Source organism: Sciurus vulgaris, assembly GCF_902686455.1.
Source record: "Sciurus vulgaris genome assembly, chromosome: 16".
In the NCBI taxonomy this organism is placed as follows: domain Eukaryota; kingdom Metazoa; phylum Chordata; class Mammalia; order Rodentia; family Sciuridae; genus Sciurus; species Sciurus vulgaris.
Genome location: NC_136477.1, coordinates 15,862,211 through 15,885,620, shown reverse-complemented (window position 1 = coordinate 15,885,620; position 23,410 = coordinate 15,862,211). Strand labels below are relative to the sequence as shown.

The following is a 23,410-nucleotide window of genomic DNA, read 5'->3' as shown; positions in this document are numbered from 1 at the left end:
AAAGCAATCAAGAAACTCATTTGGAAAAATAAGAGACCCAGAATAACCAGGGCAATCCTTAGCAAGAAGAGTGAAGCAGGAGGCATCACAGTACCAGACCTTAAACTATACTGTTGAGCAATAATAACAAAAATGACATGGTATTGGCACCAAAATAGACATGTAGACAAGTAGTACAGAATAGAAGTCACAGAGACAAATTCCCATAAATATGGTTATCTTGTACTAGACAAAGGTGCCAAAAACATACATGGGAGAAAAGAGCCTATTCAATAAATGGTGCTGGAAAAACTGGCAATCCATATGTAACAATATGAAATTAAACTTCTATCTCTCACCCTGCACAAAAATCAACTCATAGTGGATCAAAGATGTAGGCACTAAAACAGACACTGTGCCTAATAAGAAAAAGTAGGCACAAATCTTCATCGAGTCAGCTTAGGACCTGACTTCCTTAACAAGACTCCCAAAGCACAAAAAGTAACATTAAGAATCAATATCCCGGTGCAGTGGGCACACCTATTATCCAGCTCAGGAGGCTGAGGAAGGAGGATCAAGGGTTCAAAGGCTGACTTTGAACCCTTGATCCTCCTTCCTCAGCAACTTAGGGAGACCCTAAGAAACTCAGTGGCACCCTGTCACTAAATAAAATAAAAATAGGGCTGGAGATGTGGCTCAGTGGTCAAGTGCCCCTGAGTTCAATCCCCAGTACCCCTTCCCCCCAAAAAGCAAAGAATAAAAATATGGGATGGATTCAAACTAAAAGTTTCTTAGCAAAGGAAACAATAACGTAAAGAGAGAGCCTACAGAATGGGAGAAAATATTTACCACACACACCTCAGATAGAGCCCTATTCTCCAGGATATATAAAGAAGTCAAAAAAACACCAAAGAAACAAATAACCCAATCAATAAATGGGCTAAGGAACTGAACAACTTCACAGAAGAAATACAATCAGGGTTGGAGTTGTGGCTCAGTGGTAGAGAGCTTGCCTAGCATGTGTTATCAGAACCACATATAAATAGATAAAATCCATCAACTAAATATATATATATACACACACATATATATAGAGAATACAATCAATGAACATGAAAAAATGTTCATCATCTCTAGCAATTAGAGAAATGCAAATCAAAACTACTCTAAGATTTTATCTCACTTCAGTCAGAACAGCAATTATTAAGAAAACAAACAATAATAAGTGTTGGTGAGGATGCTGGGGAAAGGGTACACTCATACATTACTGGTCTGACTGCAGACTGGTGCAACCACTTTGGAAAGCAGCATGGAGATTCGTCAGAAAACTTGGAACAGAACCACCATGTGATCCAGCTATTCCACTCCTGTTTACACCCAAAGGACTTAAAATCAGTGTACTACAGTGATGCAGACACATCAATATTTATAGAATATATATATATATATATATATCTGCATGTGTATATTTAAAAAAGGGTATGCAAAACCCATCATGTGAGGCCAGTGGGAAATTGGCAGCAATGAACAAAAACTTATTCTTCAATGACCCATTAACCACATTATTTAAAAACTATGTACAAATTAAACCTAATGGCATATTAGAAATACACATCACATCAATTAGCTTTGGAGCCAACATGCCTCAAAATGTTAGAAGGCTAATTACCTGGTTTGATTAAAAATACACTAAACTCGGATGTGGGGAGCCATCCATGTCTAGCAGAATCAGACTTGGCTGAGCCATGGGTCACAGAGGTCTGACTCGGGAGTAGGTGGTCCTGTATGGAGGGGCTCACCATCTGAGGACGAGCTAATTCCCTAAGCAAATGGCTTCCCTAACTCCACCTCATCCTGTTCCTCACAGAAGAAGCCCCTCCTGGTCTGGGCCCTTTACCTGTATGACTATAAATAAAGGTGAAGGTGTGCTCCTCCATGTTGTTGGAGGCCAGACCTGGTATGGACTGATCTGCCACACCCCTTCCATTTGAGAAGAGTACTGGCTCTTGTGTTTATTCTTCAGATAAGTTTATTAGTAACTGATTTATAGCCAAGGATGTTCTCCCCTTCCCTCATCCATGCTGGATGTGGCTGAACCCCTACACTCAAATAATATAGCCTAAACAAAACTTGCAGATGTGTTTCACCTTGATCTTTATTTCAAGAATACAAATCAGAAACACACAGTGCAGAGACCTACTTTAAGAATGAATTATTGGTGAACACAGTATAATTTGTGGGACATGTCCTCCAGGTAGCACATTTTCTAGAGACTTCTAAGCAAATTATTTTGCACCAAGCTCTTCACATCAATTGCATGCATAGGTTTCTGCTACATGAGGAATTTTTATAGGACTCTGAAACTGTTACATCTGACACCTCTCTTCTAAGAATTATTCACAACACAGGGTTTTGATCCACTTTGATTTCTAACATGTGAGTCAAATGGAGATCATTGCACATCTCATTTTGAATGTTACATTGCATAACTGCATACTGTGCTCATTTGTATGGATACAGCGAACTGAGATGATAAGTGTACCCAACTCCTCTGCAACAATACAAGTTACTGCACCTGCATTCTCATGTGTGCTAACCAGTTCATGTGATAATAAAGACTTCCCATTTTTCTGTATTCAAGGTTACTCTCCAGTGTGTTCTTTCATGTACTTGAAAGAATCTGAGAAAAAAGGGTTTCTCACATTGCTTACGTCATTTAGTTTCCTCCCCACTATGAATTTTTTCATGGTATCAAAGAGAACTGTAAACAGTAAAGGATTTCTCACTTTGTTTACACTCATGGAGTTTCTCAAGTGTGAGTTCTTCTGAGTTTGAGAAGGTAAACTGGATGAAGGCTTTGCAACTTCCCTTACACACACACACACACACACACACACACACACACAGGGTTTCTCCTGGTGTGCATTCTTTCATGTATTTTAAGGGTGGAGAAATGACTGGAGGCTTTCCCACACTGCTCACATGCATGTTTTAATTTCACTGTGAATTCCTTTATGTTGACTGAGAAGATTGGGATCACTGCAGGCTTTGCCACAATGTTTTCATACATAGGCTTATTCTCTGGTATGTGTTATTTCATGTCTTCTGACCTAATAGGAATGAGTGAATGCTTTCCCACTGTTTACATGTTTCTCTTCGCTGTGAATTTGTTCATGTGTTTTGATGTGGCTAGAGGAACTAAAGCCTTTTCTACATTGCTTACATACATAGGGTCTCTTGCCACTGTGAATCTGTTCATGAATTTGAAGGGAATTGGGAAAACAAAAGGCTTTCCCACATTGTTTGCATTCATAAGGTTTATCACCACTGTGCATTTGTTCATGTTTTTTAATGTAATAGGAAGAACTAAAGCCTTTTCCACATTGCTTACACACATAGGGCTTCTCTGCATTGTGTGTTATTTCATGTATTTGAAGGGATCTGGGGAAATGAAAAGCTTTCCCACATTGTTTACAAGTGTAAGGTTTCTCTTCACTGTGAATTCTTTCATGCATTTTCATGTGGCTAGAAGAACTAAAGCCTCTTCCACATTGCTTACACACATAGGGCTTCTCTCCACTGTGAGTTTGTTCATGCATTTGAAGGGAACTGAGAAAAGTAAAGGCTTTTCCATATTGTTTACATATATAAGGTTTCTCTCCACTGTGAATTCGTTCATGTTTTTTAATGTAACTGTAAGAACTAAAGGCTTTTCCATATTGTTTACATATATAAGGTTTCTCTCCACTGTGAATTCGTTCATGTTTTTTAATGTAACTGTAAGAACCAAAGGCTTTTCCACATTGCTTACACACATGAAGTTTCTCTCTCATGTGACTTCTTCCATGTGTTTGAAGGAATCTGAGACAATGAAAGACTTTTCCACAGAGCTTACACACACAGGGTGTCTCTGCTGTGTGAGTTCTTTCATGCTTCTAAAAATATTGGCAATAATGGAAGGCTTTCCCATGTTCCTTATAGTCACATGGCTTTTCTCCATGGTCCTGATACTCATGTGCTTTGTGTCCAGCGTGAGCTGTCAGGAGCATGGTTAGGGAAGAATGAGCAATGAGGAATTCATACACATGGTGTTCACTTGGTTTTACTCCAGAAGAACTTGTCTTGTTTGCAAGAGGATCTATGATGTGGCTGTCTCCACATTGACTATCTTCTCCCTGTTCACAGAGTCTCTCTATTGCTTGCTTTCTGCAAAGAAAGAAAAGCACATTACTAAGAATTTATTAATGATTTACCAGAAGAATTGGTTTTATGTCTTGTAGGATTTACTATTGGGCTACATTCCAGTTATTTTAAAGTTGTGTATTTTTTTTTTTTTTTTTTTTTTTTTTTTGAGACAGTGTCTCAGTGTGTTGCTCAGGGCCTCACTAAAGTGCTGAGGCTGTTCTCCCACTTGTGGTCCTCTTGCCTCAGCCTCCCAAGTTGCTAGGATTTTAGGTTTGTATCATCACCCAGAATGGGTTCTTAATACTCTTTCTGAGTTAAGTATTTTCTTAATCCTCAAGGTGTTTATCACATTTAATTAAACTTGAGTACTGCTTATGTTAAATAAATGAATAGAGAAAATTCAGATTGGATTTTGTGATATTTGCATATACACAGTAAGATATCTTCAAAATGAGACTCACCCCTTTGAAGGCAATTTCATACATTTCTAATAATTTGTGTATGGAACACAGGTTGTATATAAGAAACTACTGGAAAGTGTTAATTGTGGTCAATTCAGTGTAGCAGATGATGTCCCTACAGGAACATTTTGGATTTTAAATGTTCCAATTATGGACGCTCAACTTGTAAGCACTGTTGTAAGAAAACATAGATTAAATCAGTTTGACCCTTGCCACATATCATTTCCTTCTTTTTAAAATTTTTTATAAGTTACTCCAAGATTTGTGAGGGATGCTGCCTTCTCTGGTGAGTTCAATTACCTTAAATGTCCTCTGGAATTATAGTGATCATCCACGGCCTGATTTTTCCATTGTTTTCCTAAAATGTAGACACAGAAAAAGTATTATGACTTATTTTAACATTACATAAAAACTATCAGAGACTTGCAGATCTGTTGTGTAATGTCACCATGCCAGTAGAGTCACCACAATGTGGGCTTTCCATATTCCAGATCATGGAACAGCACTGATCAGCAAGTAACATAGTGGTCAGGTTCCAGATGGTTTCCTGCATCACGTCTCTGAAGAGCTTCTTCTGGGAAGGATCCAGCAAAGCCCACTCCTCCAGGGTGAAGTTCACAGCCACATCCTCAAAGGTCACTGACTCCTAAAACATCCCATAGGTATTCCCAGGAGGAAATGAGACACACGGCACTGGAGACCTGGACTCATTGTGTGAGAGTTTCACATGACACTAGGTCCTCCCAATACTCCATCACCTGGTTGTCACACTCTCACTCTCCAGCCATGCTCACATCCTCTCACACGGCAATTCTGAAGCTGGACTTTACCTACTTGGTAGAGTAACAGGGAGAACAGAACAGTTGCCATGGTGCTGGGTCACTCCAATTCTCTTTGTACACTGGTCTCTAGTACTTCTCTCAGCAAAGTTCAGTTATGTAATGTAATTAGTAACAGTAGCATCTGGGTGCGGCACATGCCTTTAATCCCAGTGGCTTAGAAGGCTGAGACAGGAGGATCGAGAGTCCAAAGTCAGCCTCAGCAATGGTGAGGCAGTAAGCAATTCACAGTGACACCCTGTCTCTAAATAAAATACAAAATAGGGCTGGGTATGGGGCTGAGTGGTTGAGTTCCCCTGAATTAAATCCCTGGTTCCCCCAACAAAAAATAAATAAATAAAAATATAACAGTAGCTGCCCCGAAACAACATATTCTTAGGAATTTGAGAACAAACTTTGACCTTTGTTGGTATCTGGGAACTACTGTCGGGATGAACCTCACCAGCTTAACTTCAAGGAGGGAATTGGGGTTCCCAAGCAGGGTTATCCTAACGAAATCCAGCCTGTTTAAGTCCTGTTGGTCCTCTCCATGTTTGTGATACTGACATGCTTTTCAGAGGTTCCCTATCTCATCAGCCCCCCAAATACACTCTGGGGAATCAACCTCTAATGAGTTGGTCTGATAGGTAATACTTAAAATTTCTTCAGCTGGGCACAATAGTGCATACCTGCAATCCCAGTGACTAAAACAACTGACAAAAACAAGAAGGATCAGTCCCACATGACATCACTGGTTTATTCTAAGATCTAATGAAAATATGACAATAACCATCCACAATCTCTTCCAAGTAACAGAGGAAGAACTGCTTAACAATTGATGCTATCAGGCTCACAGGCCAAGATAAAAACTAGATATGTAACAAGAAACAAAAATAGACACCCTTAGCTGAGCATGGTGGCATACTCCTGTAATCCCAGCAGCTGAGGATGTTGAGGCAGTAGAATCCCAAGAGCAAAGCTGGCCTCACCAATTCAGCGAGGTCCTAAGCCACTTAGCAAGACCCTGTCTCAAAATAAAATATAAAAAGGGCTGGGGATATGGCTTAGTGGTTCAGCACTGCTGGTACAAAATTACTGGTACCAAAAACCAAAAATCCTCTTATAAAAAAGATTTAAGTCCTCAACCAAAAAATGGTAAATTATAACAATCCATGTGTAACAGAATGACACAACAAAACCAAGTGGGAATTACCTTAAGTAACAATGAACATTTACAAAATCAACTAATGTAATTCATCATTTCAAAAAGCTAAACTACTGGTTGGGCATATAGCTCAGTTGGTAGAATGCTTGTCTAGCTTGCAAAAAGCCCTGTGTTCAATCCCCGGCACCATCAAAAAAAAAAAAAAAAAAAAAAAAAAAAAAAAAAAAAAAGGTGACAACAAAATTCCTAAGATCAAATCAACAAATGCAGAGAGAATAGAAGGCTAGTAAGAAAAATAATAGGCATTGAAACTGAGAAGGAACAAATAAAAATATATTTGTTCACATATGCCACTACTGCCTACTTAGAAAATCCAAAAGAACCAATGAAAACTCCTGTAATTAATATGGGATTGTAGAAAGGCAAGACGACACACATGAGCTTAATACACAAAAGAAATTCATCATTTTGGTATAATATCAAGTATAAAAAATTCAACTTCAAACAAAAAATGCCACTTATATAGCACAAGAAGACAGAGACAGAAATGATTTCACAAAATATGAATACAGAAGAAAAATGCTCAATGCCAAGGAGTAATTAATATAAACAAGATATAACCATACAGAGATGGTGTGTACTGCTAGATGGAGAAAAATAAATAGATTGGATCATTCCAAGTGTTGACAATTCACAAAAATAAACACATCCATTGCTGATGTGGTGGCGCACACACCTGTAATCTCAGAGGCTCAGGGGTCAGAGACAGGAGTACCACAGTTCGAAGACAGACTCAACAACCAAGTAAGGCTGTAAGCAACTCAGTGAGACCCTGTCTCGAAATAAAATACCAAAAAAGAAAAAAGGGCTGGGGGGTGTAGCTCAGTGGTTAACTGTCCCTGAGTTCAATACCTGGTACAAAAAAAAAAATAATATATAGGACTCATGAAGTCAGATGATAAATTCATGCAGAGTATCACAATGTCCTACTGAATTGACATGTATCCATCATCTATCTACACACCTGCAAATTTTTCCCATTCTATTTTTAAATTTATATGTATATTTTTTTAGATGTTGATGGACCTTTATTTTATTCATTTACTTATATGTGGTGCTGAGAATCAAACCCAGTGCCTCACTCATGCTAGGTAAGTGCTCTACCACTGAACCACAAGCCCAGCCCTTGTTCACCATTCTTTTAAAAAAACTTGAAAAGAGTAGCATTTGGGGACAAAATCAAGAATATTGGCAACAGCACACAAATAACTTGAAGCAACCCAAGTTCTATAGGCAGTGGAATGAGTGAATGTACTAGTTTAGCGACAGACTTACCTGCCATAATACATGCAAGCAAGGACTTATAAAAATATTTAAGAAGTCTTTTGTAGCATAACGCATGGTATACAAAAGACAATATTAACTCATTCAAAATTTCAATGAGCCAAAACCAAGTTTTGGAGTGAACATGTGGTTAAGTCATAAAGGATGCTCAAAATATCTACCCTGCACTCACCCCTGCCTGCACAACTTGATGAGATCAGTAAGACACAAAAGAATTGACCACAGCCTATTTATTCACCTGCGTGATGGTTCCATGAATGCTGATAATCTTATTGAAACTGACTCTGAAACAATAATTTTTTTCAAGAATCCTTTTTGCTTCTTCAGACCATAGTTCTATCTCCTGAGGTCCAACCAAGAAAGCCCAATTTTAAACTCAAATCATGGAAGAACATTCCTAAATGATCAACTAAACTGGAATTCTAAATAAACAACATTCTATAAAGAAAATAAAAAGGAAGCAGTTCAGGGAAGCAGCCTGCTTCACCCACAGTTCCCAAGGGAATCCACACTCACAACCTTAAACCCATCTCTAAGCTTAGGGACCACTCTCACAGTGCAGATGCAGCACAGGTGGCTCACTCCCACAAGTGAGTGACAAGCCACAATAGTGAATTCTGGGACCTCCACACACCCTACTTGACCCTCGTTCCAATGTGGAAAGGCTCACTGCTCCACAGGCTCAATTCTAACCAGTGACCACTCACTTATCTCCAGTCAGATGCGGCTGTGGACCCGTGGAACCTTTCTGACATCACATGTGTGGTGTTTGCTGAACACCAACCTACTCTCCAACACCGGCTGGCTGTCCTACCATTCAAGTCTGACACAGAGTGAGCAGGATTCCAAGGTCAGAGCTCGGTCCGATGACACTGTCCTCACTGCAGGTGTCAGACCAAAAGTTCTGAGTGTGCTCTCTGTTAACCGGTCCTCATTCTAAAGTCATCTGTAGGCAACACCCTCAGTTATATCATCACAATAAATTCACAGACTACATGAAACAGGCTCACCTTCCAGAGTCAACAAAACTCCTTTTACCCAGGAAATCCTAAGGAAATCCTCTGTGCCAGAATCTGGGACAAAGATTAAAAAGAAAAAGCAAAACTTGCATTGTACACCGAAAAAAAGTCTCAAATTCATAAACCCTTCACTCCAGGAGGCAGAAACCAAAGGTGTCTTTTTTTCAGTCTGCCATTCTCCAACTTTTTTAGGTATAAAATTGCATTCTGACTGGATCAGTTCCCTGGAGGCTAAAGAAAACAGAAGATGTTGAATTTTACCCAAAGACTGTAATCCCATAAATAGGGATGATTTAAAAATCCCCACCACACAACACAATAATACTGGGTTTGAACATTTCTATTCATATAGTTGAATACAAATGTGAATATATATGTAAAATTTTACATGAAAATATTTAAAAGGATAAATAAAATATAAAGTGTACTAAGCTATATTATTGCATCCTACTGACAAAAAAAATGTACTTGCTTAACTTCTACCTACAAGTTTCTTTGATTAGAGAGGATATTTCTGCCTTTAATAAAATAGAGGGCTGGGGATATGGGTCAGTTGGTAGAGTACTTCCCTTACAAGCACAGGACCCTGGGTTCAATCCCCAGCACCACAAATAAATAAATAAATAAAATAAAAATAGAGAAGTAGTGGTCCAGGTGCAGGGGTGTGCACTGTAATCTGAGTGATTCTGGAGGCTGAGGCAGGAGGATCACAAGTTGGAGGCCAGCCTGGGCAATTTAATGAGACCCTGTCACAAACTGAAAAATAAAAATGGCTGTGGACATAATTCAGTGGTAGAGCAACCCTGATGTTCAATTCCCAGAGCTGAAAAATAAATAAATGAGAGATGAGTAGCATATACTTTGTGAAGGAGTAAGGGATTTATATACTGAAGGTTTATGGAAAATAATTTTCCTACAACACAGCTCCCCCAGGACAATGTGGCCCGGAAGGAAGGAGGAAAATTAACCAAACATTAAACCTTCCAGTAAATTCTTTCCTCACCCCAGTGCATCTTGAAGGTAGGAGGCAAATACTGAAATGCTGGAGCCTGGACATTTACCCTTCTCCACTACAGATGAGTCCTGGAAGAAGAAAAGCAAATAGTGAACAATGGGTCACAGACTAAAGAAGATAAGCAGTGAGCACCGAATTGTGAGCTTTTCCCAGTGATAATGGTGTTGGACTTTTTATAACTAACATCCTAAGTTAAAGTTTCCCCTGACTGTCAAAACTGCTTCTTTGAAGTCTCCAATGAAACTATAAAAACCAGACTCTTTCTGTAAATCAGGGGGCAGCTCCATACCCAGACAATGGGATGCCTGATCGATGGACCACATTGCAGAATAAAAGCAAGGTTGCTGACCTGAGGCTTGCTTTCCATCTCCTGCCTCCATCATTTGTGCTTTTATTGAAATAGGGATAGACACGGACTCATGATGGTCTGAACTACAAGTATTTCATAGTAAGAAGGTGAGAAAGAGAATGTGCTTGGGACACATTTTTGATTTCCACAGTTGGTTCTCATGCCAGCATAGAGACATGCAGGAACACACTCTGATGACCTGTTCCTACACAGTGTTCCATGAACTCCAAGGGGTGTTGGACACTTTAGACACTGTGTGGGATGACTGCTCAACAGTAGGCTAATGTCAGTGAATATATTTTAAGGCAAGCTTTGGGGTTCACTAGGGGTATTAAGAGCATCTGTCCTTTATGTTTTGACCTTACCATGGTTCATCAGAATGTAATCCCAACAGAAGAGGAGAAGCATCTCCATTTATGGAAAACAGTGTCCAGTACGCTGTAGCAAAGACCTCACAAGTTGTGGGAAGTAAGAAAGGCGAAAACTCATCCTGAATACTGGAGTCAGCTTCACACTCACAGCAAGGCCAACTATTATGAAGACATGTCACAATTTATGACAGCAGACAGTGCTCCTACATAAGTAGGATGGATCAACAGAGAAACAAAAACATCCTGTACATGTCCCTAAAATTGGTGAAATGGAGCACATTCTGAATCGCCAAAGGTCAAATTCCTCTATCTTCAATAGACAGCATTAGGAAAACTGAAACCCATATGCAAAACAGCCCCTACCTCACAGGAGTCACAAAGATCAATGCAAAATACAGTGAGGACTTCGATGGAAGACCTCAATCACTGAAGCTACTAGAACAAAACACATGGGAAAGGTTGCAGGATGCTGGAGCAGGTAAGCCTCTTTTGGGATGTGTCCCACCAAAAAAGCACAGGAAATAAAAGCAAAAATAGACAAATGGGATTTCAAAAAAATAAAAAGCTTATGCACAACATAGGACATACCCAACATAGTACAGAGAAAATGAACAGAATGAGAAAAAAAATATTGGCAACATACACATCTGGTAAGGGGTTGATACCTAGATTATATCATGAAATCCAAACCTCAATATGAAAAAAAATACCAATTTAAAAATGGGAAGTATATCTGAATAAACATTTCTCAAATTGTGACATAAAAATGGATAAGCAATACATGAAAAAAAAAATGATGAACATCACTAACCATCAGGGAAATGCAAGTCCAATGCTCAATGAGCTGGGTGCAGTAGCATACACAGTACCAGGCACTTTGGAGGCTGAGGCAGCAGGATCACAAGTTCAAGATCACCCTCAGGAACTTAGGAGTACCCCAAGCCACTTAGTGAGATCCAGTCTGAAAATGTAAAATAAAAGGCTGGGATGTAGCTCACTGTTAAGTGCCCCGAGGTTCAATCTCCAGTACTGCACCCACCCCCCCACCAATAAAGCCTGAGATATCTTACCTGCTAAGAGTAGGTAATGTCAAAAAGAGTAAAGGTAACAAGCACTGGGAAGAAAGTAAGCAAAAAGGAAACTCCAACACTTTTGATAGAAATGTAAATTAGTACACCCATCATGAAAAATACTATGGAGGTTCCTCAAAAACAAAACAACACAAAAACCCTAAAAAAACTGAACTACATTATCACCCAGAAATCTCTCCACTATGTATAGATACAAATGATATGAAATGAGAATGTCAAAGAGATTATGCATCTCCAAATCCATCACAGCACTACTCATAATTGTCAAGATATGGAAAGTGCCCACCAACAGATGGATGGATAAAGAAAATGTGGCATATATTCACAGTGATAGTATTCACCCAACCAAAAGTAATCAAGGATGGGCATGGAGGTTGGTGGTAGGGCACTTGCCAATCATGCAAGGGGCCTTTGTTTTGATCTCCATCACTACACATGCACCCATGCACACCAGATATCATTATGCTAAGTGAACTGAGACACAGTAAGAAAGAGTACTGTGCATTCCATCATATATGGAATCAAAATGTCCATCTCATAGAAGCTGACACTAGAATGGTGGTTTCCAAGTGCTAAGGATGGTTGGGGGTGGGAGTGGACTAAGAGATTGATTGATGGGTATGAAGTTACAGTTAGATTGGAGGAAGCACCTCTGGAATATTATGGAGGTGATTATCAATGTTATTGCACAGTATGGAAACTATAGGCAACAAATGCATAAAGTACATATCAAAAAGGTATAGAAGTTAGGATTTTGAAATAAATTTGTGTCAAATTCTTCATATTACTTACACTTATAGTACTTCACTAAATGAGGGATTCTCATAAGACTCCGAACTCTTCATTACAACTGACAACATTCTTGTCTTTTTGCACATTCACGGGGTTTGGATCTAACGTGCATTCTTGCACATGGGGAACCAATGGTCTACACCCATCTCTTCTATGCCAGATATTTCCCTATGCTGTGTTAATTTATAAGTGTATACTGAGCCAAGATGACTCGAGGCACTCCCACATATTTGACCTCAATACGTTCTCTCCATTGTACATTCTCATATTTGCTAGAAAATTCATGCGATGAGTTTTCTTTATGCAGGCTCACTGTCTACCCATCAGTGGCTTCATGTATGGGAATCTGACTGGATTGACAAAGCTTTCCCACATTGCTGTGTATAAGGAATTTCTCACCAAGGTGAGTTTTTTCCAAGTTTTTTTTTTTTTTTTTTTTTTTTTTTTTTAATGTAACTGCATCCCTTGAAGGCTTTCTCACATTGTTTACATAGTTTCTCTCCACTGTGAGTTCTCTCATGTGTTTTAAGAGAAGAGGAACAGTGAAACCCTTTTCTACACTGCTTACATACACAGGCTTCTCTCCAGCATGAATTCTTCCATGTATCTTCAGGGAAGAGGAACAAGGAAAGGTGTGTCCACATTACTTAGGTATATAGCATTTGTCTCCAGTATGAGTTTATGCTTTCCGAGGACCTGGGACAATGAAAGGCTTGTCCATCTTCCTTACACACATAAAGTTTCTCTCCAGTGTGAGTGTTTTCCTGCATTTTAAGAGAATGAAAATGCCTGAATACTTTTCCATATGCAATGGAGTTCTTCTTGTTTAACTTTTTTCATGTAACTTAAGGGAAGAGGAGCATGAAAGGGTTTTCCACACTGCTTACATACAGAAGATTTCTTTCCAGTGTGAATTATTTCATGTCTCCTACAGGCACCAGGAAAAGGAAAGGCTTTCCCACAATGCTGCATACATAGGGGTTCTCTCCAATGTGGGATTTTTCACGTAATTGACCGAAAAGGCATCATCTGAAGGTTTTCCCACATTGCTTATATACATGGGTGTTTCTCTCCAGAATGTGCTCTTCTGTGTCTGTGAAAAGAATTGGATTTACCTACACTCCTTACATATAAAACATTTCTCTCCAATAAGAGTTCTCTCATGTATTTTAAGGGAAGAGGAACCAAGAGAGGCTTTTCCACACTGCTTATATACACAGGGTTTTTTTCTAGTATGAGAATTGTCATGTTTTTGGAGGGAATTGGAAGCAGGAAAGCTTTTCCTGCTTTCTTCACCTATACAAGGGTTCTCTCCAGTGTGAGTTCTTCCATGCTCTTGAGCATTCATGATAAATAATGACTGCCACATTCCTGAAACCTGTACAGGTTCTCTTCACATTCCAGAGACTCACATGGTTTGCAGGGATGTGAGCTCTGAGGGGAACATTAAGTAGTTAAGGAGAAATGAAGACTTCCCATGCATATGGCTTTTACTTCACTTTACTCCAGGAAAAATATTGTGTTCACAAATATCTGTGTTCACAACATCATCTGGAGTGTGGCTGAAGCTTTCTCCACATTGACATCCTTCTTTATGCTCACAGAGTCTCCCTAACACTTGACTGTTAAAAAACGAGAAGCACGTTGAAGACTAATCTGAGTCCATGGATGTTGCATCCTGAAACTTAGTTTGAAACAGATCATTTAAGAATTCTCTTTGCTTCTCCAGACCTCACCATCCTCTCCACACAGGATCAAACCATGAAAAACCAATCTGACAAATGATGAAATAAAAATCGTAACCACTTAACTACAATGAATTTCTATAAAAACAAGAATCTACCAAAAAAACCAAAAGGGAAGCAGCTCAGGGAGGCAGACTCCTTCACCCCCAGTTGACCACAGAGCCCACACTCAGGAGGTTAAATGGCAATTAACCTCCTGGACACCTGCTGTCTGCCCCAAGAAGGTATTAGATTTGAGGTTCCCACTTATCAGGGGATTGCAAGGAGACTTAAGAGAAATAGGAGAATTAACACTGAGGCAACAGCTTCAGGCTCTAGAAAAACTTTACACGTTCTCACCCAATGGGTTAGAGAAAGGTTGCCAGTAAGTTTGACCACAGACGCACACGCCTTCAAGACTGGAAATGCAGACTGGGACAAAGAATGGAATATTCAGTCCCTGAAACCTCCTTGCAAGGGTCCGTTCACTGTTATTTCATTCACCCCACTGCAGTAAAAGTGGCAGAGATATGTTCCTAGATTCACTACACCTGGCTCAAGCCTGCAGCAGCGGATGGGGCATGCTCTCCAGAGCCTGCTGCACCCCTGAAGCTGACCATCTGGAGAAAGGAAGTGCCAGAAAAGGACATCAGCCCTGCTCTAGTCACTCCAAGGGCTCATCAGCCTGCACACCCCTATAACTTGAGGAAGAAGCTACAGCCCTGCTTCAGTCACCTGGGGGCCTGGTGGAAGGTAAACTTACCACCAGGATAAATGGACTCTTTCAGGCTCTCAGACAGTTCTTATGCTGTAATGCATTGCCATCTCTTTCTTACAGTCACATATATAGTTCTCTGTTTGGGTTTTGCAACTGGTTTGATAATGGGTAGCTCTTAATGACTGGAATCTTGGTAACAAAATTTCCTTTATACATTTTCATTTTGCTTATATAGATTTTCTAGTGTTTCTTTGGTGTTATTAGTTTGACTTTGTTAATGTGCAATATTTAACATATGCTCACCAAAATGTTGGTATATCATTTAGTCTGGTCTACTTTGATAATCTTATGGGGCTCTGCTGTACTCCTGACCCAACAGTGGAAATCAAGTGAACCATGTGTCAAATTCATCTATTATATCTAACAGGTCATAGAAAACATATATTTGGGACCTGTCCCACCAGAGAGATTCTATAGGTGGATGACTGTCTCTGGAAAGGAAAAATAGTCTTTTTGTATCAAACCCAATATAAGGGGGCTACAACTTGCCCAGGATATTTACCCCAACCAAAGGAATTTGCTATTGGTATTGCTGACCGGGAGACCCTCAGTCTCTGACATGGGAAAATTTTATATAAAGTGTCACAAGATCAATTGCACCAAGCCCCACTACAAACCCTAGCCCTGCTGCCAAACTATATGAGAGATTAAGCCCAAATCTGAACCCTTCTTCTTTGGGGAAAAAAATCATCTCTTTTTGGACCTACCAGAAAGAATTGCTCAAAACTTTGGGTTAGAAACAGTTGGGTCTGCAGAGGAGACCTCATGAGTGAAGAATGGCTCTGCACTGGAATAAGTCTAGATGCTTATTCCCTAGCACTATGGAATAAGACCAATGTGGAACAAAAACTGAAGGGCCCCAAGGCTGGGGACCCCATTTCAGAAGTATTTGGCAGAATGTATTGGAAGATTTGGACCCTACCACACCAAAGTGTCCCTGAAACCCCATGTAATAGGATATTGTTTTGGAATGCCACCTGGTGGCCAAAGAAACCTACTTGGTTTAGGGCAGATCACCCAGGGGGCTGGGGATTTATTGTCTAATATACAGAGAGCCCACTAAGAAAAGAGTTCTTTTTAACTGTACCTGTCCAGACACTAAGCAAATCAGGTCTTTTCAGGGCATTCCTGTGATCCATAAATTCTGGAGAAATCCAGCCCCTTCTAACTGGAAAGGACGTGATGAACTATTTTGGATCTGTGGGGAAAAGGCATACACCCACCTCCCAACAAATTGGAGGGGAACATGTGCTATCGGTACTATTAAAACTGTATTTTTCCTACTGACCAATGCAACTGGAAAAGACCTCGGTATTCCCTTGTATGAGGATGTACGGCCAAGGAAAAAGAGGTCCTTTGGGAAAGGACCTTGATCTGGGAGGTCAACAATCTTGGGGGGAAGATGACTGGCCACCCCAGAGGATTATTGCCACGTGTGGTCCTGCTACCTGGGCACAAGATGGCAGTTGGAGCTACAGAACTCCTATTTACTGCAAACAGGATTATTCACTTACAAAATGTACTACAAGTTATTACTAATTAGACTGTCACAGCCTTTAACCTCCTAGTCACCCAACACACCCAAATGTGAGCAGCTAGGTCTCAAATCTCTTGGCATTAGATTGCCTCCTGACTGAGGAAGGGGGAGTATTTGGAAAGTGCAACAGCTCAGACTGGTGCAGCCAAATAGATGACAATGGACAGGAAGTTAAAGACAAAGCCAGCAACATAGGGAAACTAGCTCATGTGCCAGTTCAAAGCTGGCAGGGCATTAAAGCTTGGGAGCCAAGCTCACTATTTGGAGGATGCTTTGCAACTCTTGGTAGATTTAAGAGCTTCATTGATACAGTGGGTATTCTGCTGTTCACCTGTTTATTGCCCCTGTGTTTGGCTCCTTGTGCATTAAAACTATTAGTTCTACTATGCAAGCAGGTATTCAAAGGACAGCAACTAAGCTTTCAGCATTATCTGAGGCTTTAAGCCCAGAAGATGACAATGATGCTCTTTAATTTAAAAGATTAAATTATGGGACACATCATTGAGGGGTGAAGTGGTACAGCACCTCCTTCTCCACCAAAAATCTTAATTAAGCTTCTCCACAGACCCCACCATAACCAATCTTTGACTATCAGCAAGAAGTTTTGCAAGAGTTCAATTGTGGTTATGCTTCCTATTTCCTGTTGCTGTCTTGCAATAACTAAATTTGGCCACAGGCTTCATGATGTTACTTCTGCTTTTCTGGTAGTGTGTAAAAATCTCTGAATAATAATTTAAAAAATTAGGGAGGAGGCACTCTGTGAACTAAAATTTTTTAAAAGCCTACTTTTATGTAGACTTCTGCAAATTGTGAGCCTGAGGCCCCCCTCCCCTGCATACTGGGTATAAAGTTCTAACATTTTCTGGACTCAGGGTTCAGAGGGAAGAATTGATTTAGGTGAAAGCCCCCCTCTGGACCGGCTGCAGACAATAAACCTGCTTCCTGCTGATTCCTCAGTGTCCAGACTCGTCTGTCCTTCATCAATATGCCTCAAAATAAATGACCTGTTTAAAATGGTTTTATACACTGTCAGGTGCCCTGTTCATGCCTGCCATCCCTGCAGCTCCAGAGCTTGAGGCAGGAGAATCTCAAGTTCAAAGCCAGCCCCAGCAACTTAACAAGGCTCTGAGTTAACTTAGCAAGACCCTGCCACTACCTAAAATATAAAAAGGGCTGTGAATGTGCTCAGTGGTTAAGCACCCCTGGGCTCAATTCCCATTACCTCTCTCCCCTTGGAAAAAGTAGTGGCTTATTCTGGTAGACTTTAACACTATCTAATACCTGAGAAGTAAAAAAAAAAACATTTTGGAAGTCATTAGTCATAGATCCATTTTCTCCCTGATTTCTATAAAATATTTCTAATTCACCTTCAAGAACTAGACGCCTTTGTGAAGGATATGGAGAATAAATCCAAGGACATTTTCCATAAGCTTTTGTCATTTCAAATCCCAGGCCTCAGCCAGAGTAAAGGAACTCAAAAGGGACTCCCACCTGCCTGGCAACTGGCCAACAACCCTAATGGGTCAGCTGAAGCCAATACAATAAGCCAGAGGATATTCCCTGGCCACAATCCTGGTCCACTCTAATGAATCCACTGACCCCAATACAATGAACGCCCAAAACTAACATGGTGTCCCACCCTAAACGAATCCTATATAACCCAGACTCTTGCTTCGGCCCACTACCATTTTGTTCCCAAAATGAGCCATGGCAGGCGTTGGACCGATGAACTCTGCCACAAATACTGAGAAAAGAAAAGCATGGTGACCCAACGTTTGCTTCCCATTCCTGCCTGTGTCATGTGTGCATCATTCGTGACCTTGTTCGGTCACATAAACTGGAATGTGAGACAAAGTACCACGTGAATCCATTTCAGGAAAAAAGGCACTTTATCGCCCGTTTTGTTTTCTTCCATTCCTAAACTCTTCTCCGGCATTAGTCAAATGTCTCTTAATAAGTTGTTCTGAGTGGCACAGGCCTAAAATCCCAGTTTCCTGGGAGGATAAGGCAGGAGGATTGCAAATTAGACATTACACTGGGCAACTCAGAAAGTTTATCAAAATAAAATAAACAGGACTGTGGATTTGCTCAGTACTTAGAAAATGGGAGGCCCTGGGTTCAGGGTCAGAAACTGCCAGCAAATGAGAAAAGTCTCTTTGAGTCATCAACTAGTGTATAGGGCTGACACAACAATGTGAGTTTGCCTGGACTGAGGTCTAAGAAATGTTGCACAGATGAGAGCTGTAATTATTCAACATGGAAGTCCAACTTCAGTTTAGTATTCAACAAAACTGCTATCCCACTGAAAAAGAATTTCATTCCTCTCAGAAGTATATCTCTACTATAAAAAAGAGAATTCTATCATAATGTTACCAACGTTTCCAAGAAAAATTTTTGAGAAAAAGCTGATATATGTCATCTGTAATTAATTTTAAAACATTTAAGAAACTCTAAACCATGCACTGAAATCTGATTTAAAGAAAATATTCATTTATTGCTATATCATGGGCATTTACAAATATGTAAAAATGAATTTCACCATTGTGCATAATTATGATGTACCAAAAATACAGAAAATATCCCATCAAACTGAAATATATAAAATCCATGAAAAGAAACATACCCACATATACATATACATTTCTGTGTATGTATACATAAATAAAAGGGTATGCATACCCCATCGGGTGAGGCCACAAAGAAATTTGCAGTAATACACAAAATCTAATTCTTCAGTGGCCCATTACCAACAATTAAACCTAATGTCATATTAGAAATACACATTAATTTGCTTTGGGTCCAACATGCTTCAAAATGTTAGAAGGCTTACTCCCTGGTTTGATTAAAAATATTCTACCTATCAAAGTCACATAGTCCAGCCTAGAGAAAACTCCCAGAAGTGTTTTACCTCAATCTTTATTGCCAAGAACACAAATCAGAAATACACCATGCGGAGATCTACTTGAAAAATGAATTAGAGGTGCACGCAATAGAAGTTTTGGGAAATCTCCTCCAGGAAGCACAATTTCTCCAGTCTTCTAACCAAATTATTTTGCACCAAGTTCTTCATAGCAATTGCATTCTGCTACATGAAGAATTTTAAAGGCCTCTGAAACTATGTTACAACTGACACCCCTCTTCTACAAATTTTTCACAGTCACAGGGTTTTAATCCAGAGTGATTTCCTACATATGAACCAAATAACAACATAGCATATCTCTTCTATTGCGGGTTTCACTCCAGACCAGAAGGGAAGGATGATACTCCACGTGGGTACACTGAAGCAACAGGGCAACAACTATCCCCACGTCCTTTGCAACAATACAAGTTATTGCACCTGCTTGCTCATGTGTGCTAGCCAGTTCATGCGATAATAAAGACTTCCGATTTTCTGTATTCAAGGTTACTCTTCGGTGTGTTCTTCCATGCCCTGGAAAGAATCTGAGAAGAAAGGCCTTCTCACATTGCTCACACTCATGGAGTTTCTCGCTTGTGAGTTCCTTGCTGTTTCAGAAGGTAACTGGATGGAGTGAAGACTTCGCTGCTTTCTTTACACACACACACAGGGTTCCTCTCCAGTGTGCATTCCTTCCTGTATTCTAAGGGTGGACGAATGACTGGAGGCTTGCACACACTGCTCACATGCATGTGTTCATGTCACTGTGAATTCTTTTATGTCTGAGGAGACTGGGATCACTATAGGCTTTTCCCCATTGCTTACATACATAGGGGTTTTCTCTAGTGCTGAGCCTTTTCATGTCTTCTGACTGAATCAGAATGACGGAAAGCTTTCCCACATTGCTTGCATGTATAGGGTTTCTCTCCACTGTGAATTCGTTCATGTCTTTTAAGGTTGGTGGGGGAATTAAAGGCTTTTCCACATTGCTTACATACATACGGTTTTTCTCCACTATGAATTTTTTCATGTGTCTTAATGTCACTAGAAAAACTAAAGCCTTTTCCACATTGCTTACATACATAGGGTTTCTCTCCACTGTGAATTCGTTCATGTCTTTTAGTGTAGTTGGAAGATCTAAAGGCTTTTCCACAGTGCTTACACACATAGGGTTTCTCTCCACTATGAGTTAGTTCATGTACTCTAATTTTGCTAGAAGAACTAAAGCCTTTTCCACATTGCTTACATACATAGGGTTTTTTCCCACTGTGAATTTGTTCATGCATTCGAAGGTAATTGGGAGAACAAAAGGCTTTCCCACATTGTTTGCACTTATAAGGTTTCTCTCCACTGTGAATTCGTTCATGTCTATTAATGTTACTGGAAGAACTAAAGGCTTTTCCACATTGCTTACATACATAGGGTTTCACTCCAGTGTGAATTCGTTCATGTTTATGAAGGAAACTGAGAAAAGGAAAGGCTTTCCCACAATGCTTACACACATGAGTTTTCTTCCAACTATGAATTCGTTCATGTTGATGAAGGTCACTGAGAATAAGAAAGGTTTTCCCACATTGCTTACACGCATGGGGATTCTTTCCCATATGAACTTGTTCATGCCTTTGAAGGTCCTTGGAAAAAGGAAAGCTGTTTCCACACTGCTTACATATGTAGGGTTTCTCTCCACTGTGAATTCGTTCATGTCTTTTAGTGGAGCTGGAAGATCTAAAGGCTTTTCCACAGTGCTTACACACATAGGGTTTCTCTCCACTATGAGTTAGTTCATGTACTCTAATTTTGCTAGAAGAACTAAAGCCTTTTCCACATTGCTTACATATGAAGGGTTTTTTCCCACTGTGAATTTGTTCATGCATTCGAAGGCAATTGGGAAAACGAAAGGCTTTCCCACATTGTTTGCACTTATAAGGTTTCTCTCCACTGTGAATTCGTTCATGGATTTTCATGTAACTGGAAGTACTAAAGGATTTTCCACATTGCTTACACACAGAGGGTTTCTCTCCATTATGAATTCTTTCATGTGTTTTAAAGTCACTGGAAGAACTAAAGGCTTTTCCACATTGCTTACATACATAGTGTTTTACATCAGTGTGAATTCGTTCATGTTGATGAAGATCACCGAGAACAGGAAAGGTTTTCCCACATTGCTTACACGCATGGGGATTCTTTCCTATATGAACTTGTTCATGCCTTTGAAGGTCCCTGGAAAAGCGAGAGCCTTTTCCACATTGCTTATATATATAGGGTTTTTCTCCACTGTGAATTCGTTCATGTTTTCTAATGGAGGAAGAAAGCTTAAAGCTTTGTCCACATGGATTACATACATAGGGTTTCTCTCCACTGTGAATTCGTTCATGTTGTCTAATTCCGCTAGAAGAACTAAAGCCTTTTCCACATTGCTTACACACATACGGTTTCTCCCCAATGTGAATTCGTTTATGTGCTCTAATGGAGCTGGAATAACAAAAATGTTTTCCACATTGCTTACACACATGGGGTTTGTCTCCACTGTGAATTCGTTCATGTGTTTTCATGTATCTAGATGTACTAAAGCCTTTTCCACACTGTTTACACACATGGAGTTTCTCTGCTGTGTGAGTTCTTTCATGATTCTGCAAACATTGGTGATAATGGAAGGCTTTCCCATGTTCCTTATGTTCATGTGGTTTCTCTCCATGTTTCTGATACTCTTGTGCTCTGTGTCCAGTGTAAGCCGCGAGGGGAACGGCTAGGAATGAATCAGCAATGAGGACTTCTCCACACACATGATGTTCACTTGGTTTTACTCCAGAAGAACTTGTCTTGTTCATAATAAGATCTATGATGTGCCTGAGGATTTCTCCACATTGACTATCTTCTTTCTCTTCAAAGAGTCTCTCTACTACTTGCTTTCTGCAAAAAATGTAAAGCAAATTACTAAGGATTTATTTATTCATGATTTACCACAAGATTTGGTTAATGCTATGGAACCTTTACTAAGGAGCTACAGTCCAGTTGTTTTAAAGTGTTTTTTCCCTGTTTTTTACTGAGGCAGTGTCTCAGTATGTTGCTCAAAACTAACTAAAGTGCTAAGGCTGAACTCCCACTTATGATCCTCCTGCCTCAGCCTCCCACGTTGCTAGGATTTCAGGGTGCACCACCACCCAAATTGGGCTTCTTCATACTCCCTCCATATAAGTATTTGCTAACCCTGAAGATATTTATCACATTTAATGACAACTGAGTACTACTTATGTGAAAGGCATGGAACAAAATTCATACTGGCTTTTGAGACATTTGCATATGCACAGCAAGATGTGTTCAAAATGGGTCCCACTTGAAAGCAATTTCATACATTTCTAATAATTTGTGCATGGATCACAGTCTGTGTTTAATAAATAATCAGAAAGGGTCACTTGTCATATCATGTTAGTGCTCCAAATGGTGCCCATTCTGGATCATTTTGAATTTTGAACTTTCCAATTAGAGATGCTCAACCTGTATGCTATGTCAGAAAACTGAGATTAAATCATTTTGAACCTTGCTGGGTATCAATGACTTCTTTTATAATTTGTTATAAGTTACTCCAAGATTTGTGAGGGCATTGCCTTCTCTTGTGAGTCAATTACCTTAGATTTCCCCTGGAATCGTAGTGAATGTGGATGGTCTCATTTTTCCATTGTTTTCCTAAAATGTAGACCCAGAGAGAGCATTAAGACTTATGTTAACATTACATAAAAACTAGCAGAGACTTGCAGATCTGTTGTGTAATGTCACCATGTCGGTATAGTCAGCACAATGTGGGCTTTCCATATTCCAGATCATGGAACAGCACTGATCAGTAACAACAGTTCTCTGATTGACTAAGTGAGGAAAGTGGGTCACCCTT

The 23,410-nt window shown here is 39.8% G+C and overlaps 3 protein-coding genes and 2 long non-coding RNA genes across 6 annotated transcripts in view; 1 reads left to right on the top strand and 4 right to left on the bottom strand.

Moving 5' to 3' along the window:
* The window catches only part of LOC306646932, a 332,017-nt gene that overhangs the window by 194,814 nt on the left and 113,793 nt on the right, over positions 1–23,410 (top strand). The gene's annotated exons all lie outside the window — the stretch shown is intronic.
* LOC306646930 (zinc finger protein 20-like) overlaps positions 1,987–23,410 on the bottom strand; it is a 30,897-nt gene continuing 9,473 nt past the window's right edge. The window contains exons 3-4 of one of the 2 annotated variants that reach the window (XM_079115801.1): positions 4,926–4,983; positions 1,987–4,185 (exon numbers count right to left, since the gene is read on the bottom strand). In XM_079115801.1, the coding sequence (XP_078971927.1) occupies positions 3,915–4,185; positions 4,926–4,983 (329 nt within the window). In that variant the 3' untranslated portion in view covers positions 1,987–3,914. The remainder of the gene's footprint in view (positions 4,186–4,925; positions 4,984–23,410) is intronic. The other variant, XR_013760004.1, reaches the window with a different exon arrangement.
* Positions 5,508–15,536, bottom strand: LOC306646933. Its single transcript, XR_013760006.1, has 5 exons — positions 13,886–15,536; positions 13,162–13,353; positions 11,518–11,667; positions 9,975–10,054; positions 5,508–5,629 (listed from the first exon to the last, which is right to left on the bottom strand). It is a non-coding gene; the product is annotated as an uncharacterized lncRNA (long non-coding RNA).
* On the bottom strand, positions 18,518–23,402 carry LOC306646410 (uncharacterized protein; the record flags this gene model as incomplete). The annotated part of the gene is made up of 3 exons (XM_079115059.1): positions 23,151–23,402; positions 20,607–22,434; positions 18,518–18,622 (listed from the first exon to the last, which is right to left on the bottom strand). The coding sequence occupies exons 2-3, from the start codon at positions 22,350–22,352 to the stop codon at positions 18,518–18,520; spliced, it is 1,851 nt and encodes a 616-aa protein (XP_078971185.1). The 5' UTR covers positions 22,353–22,434; positions 23,151–23,402.
* The window catches only part of LOC306646929 (uncharacterized protein), a 54,172-nt gene continuing 52,613 nt past the window's right edge, over positions 21,852–23,410 (bottom strand). Inside the window, exon 4 of the mRNA XM_079115800.1 lies at positions 21,852–21,882. The gene's annotated coding sequence lies outside the window, so the exon portion shown is untranslated. The remainder of the gene's footprint in view (positions 21,883–23,410) is intronic.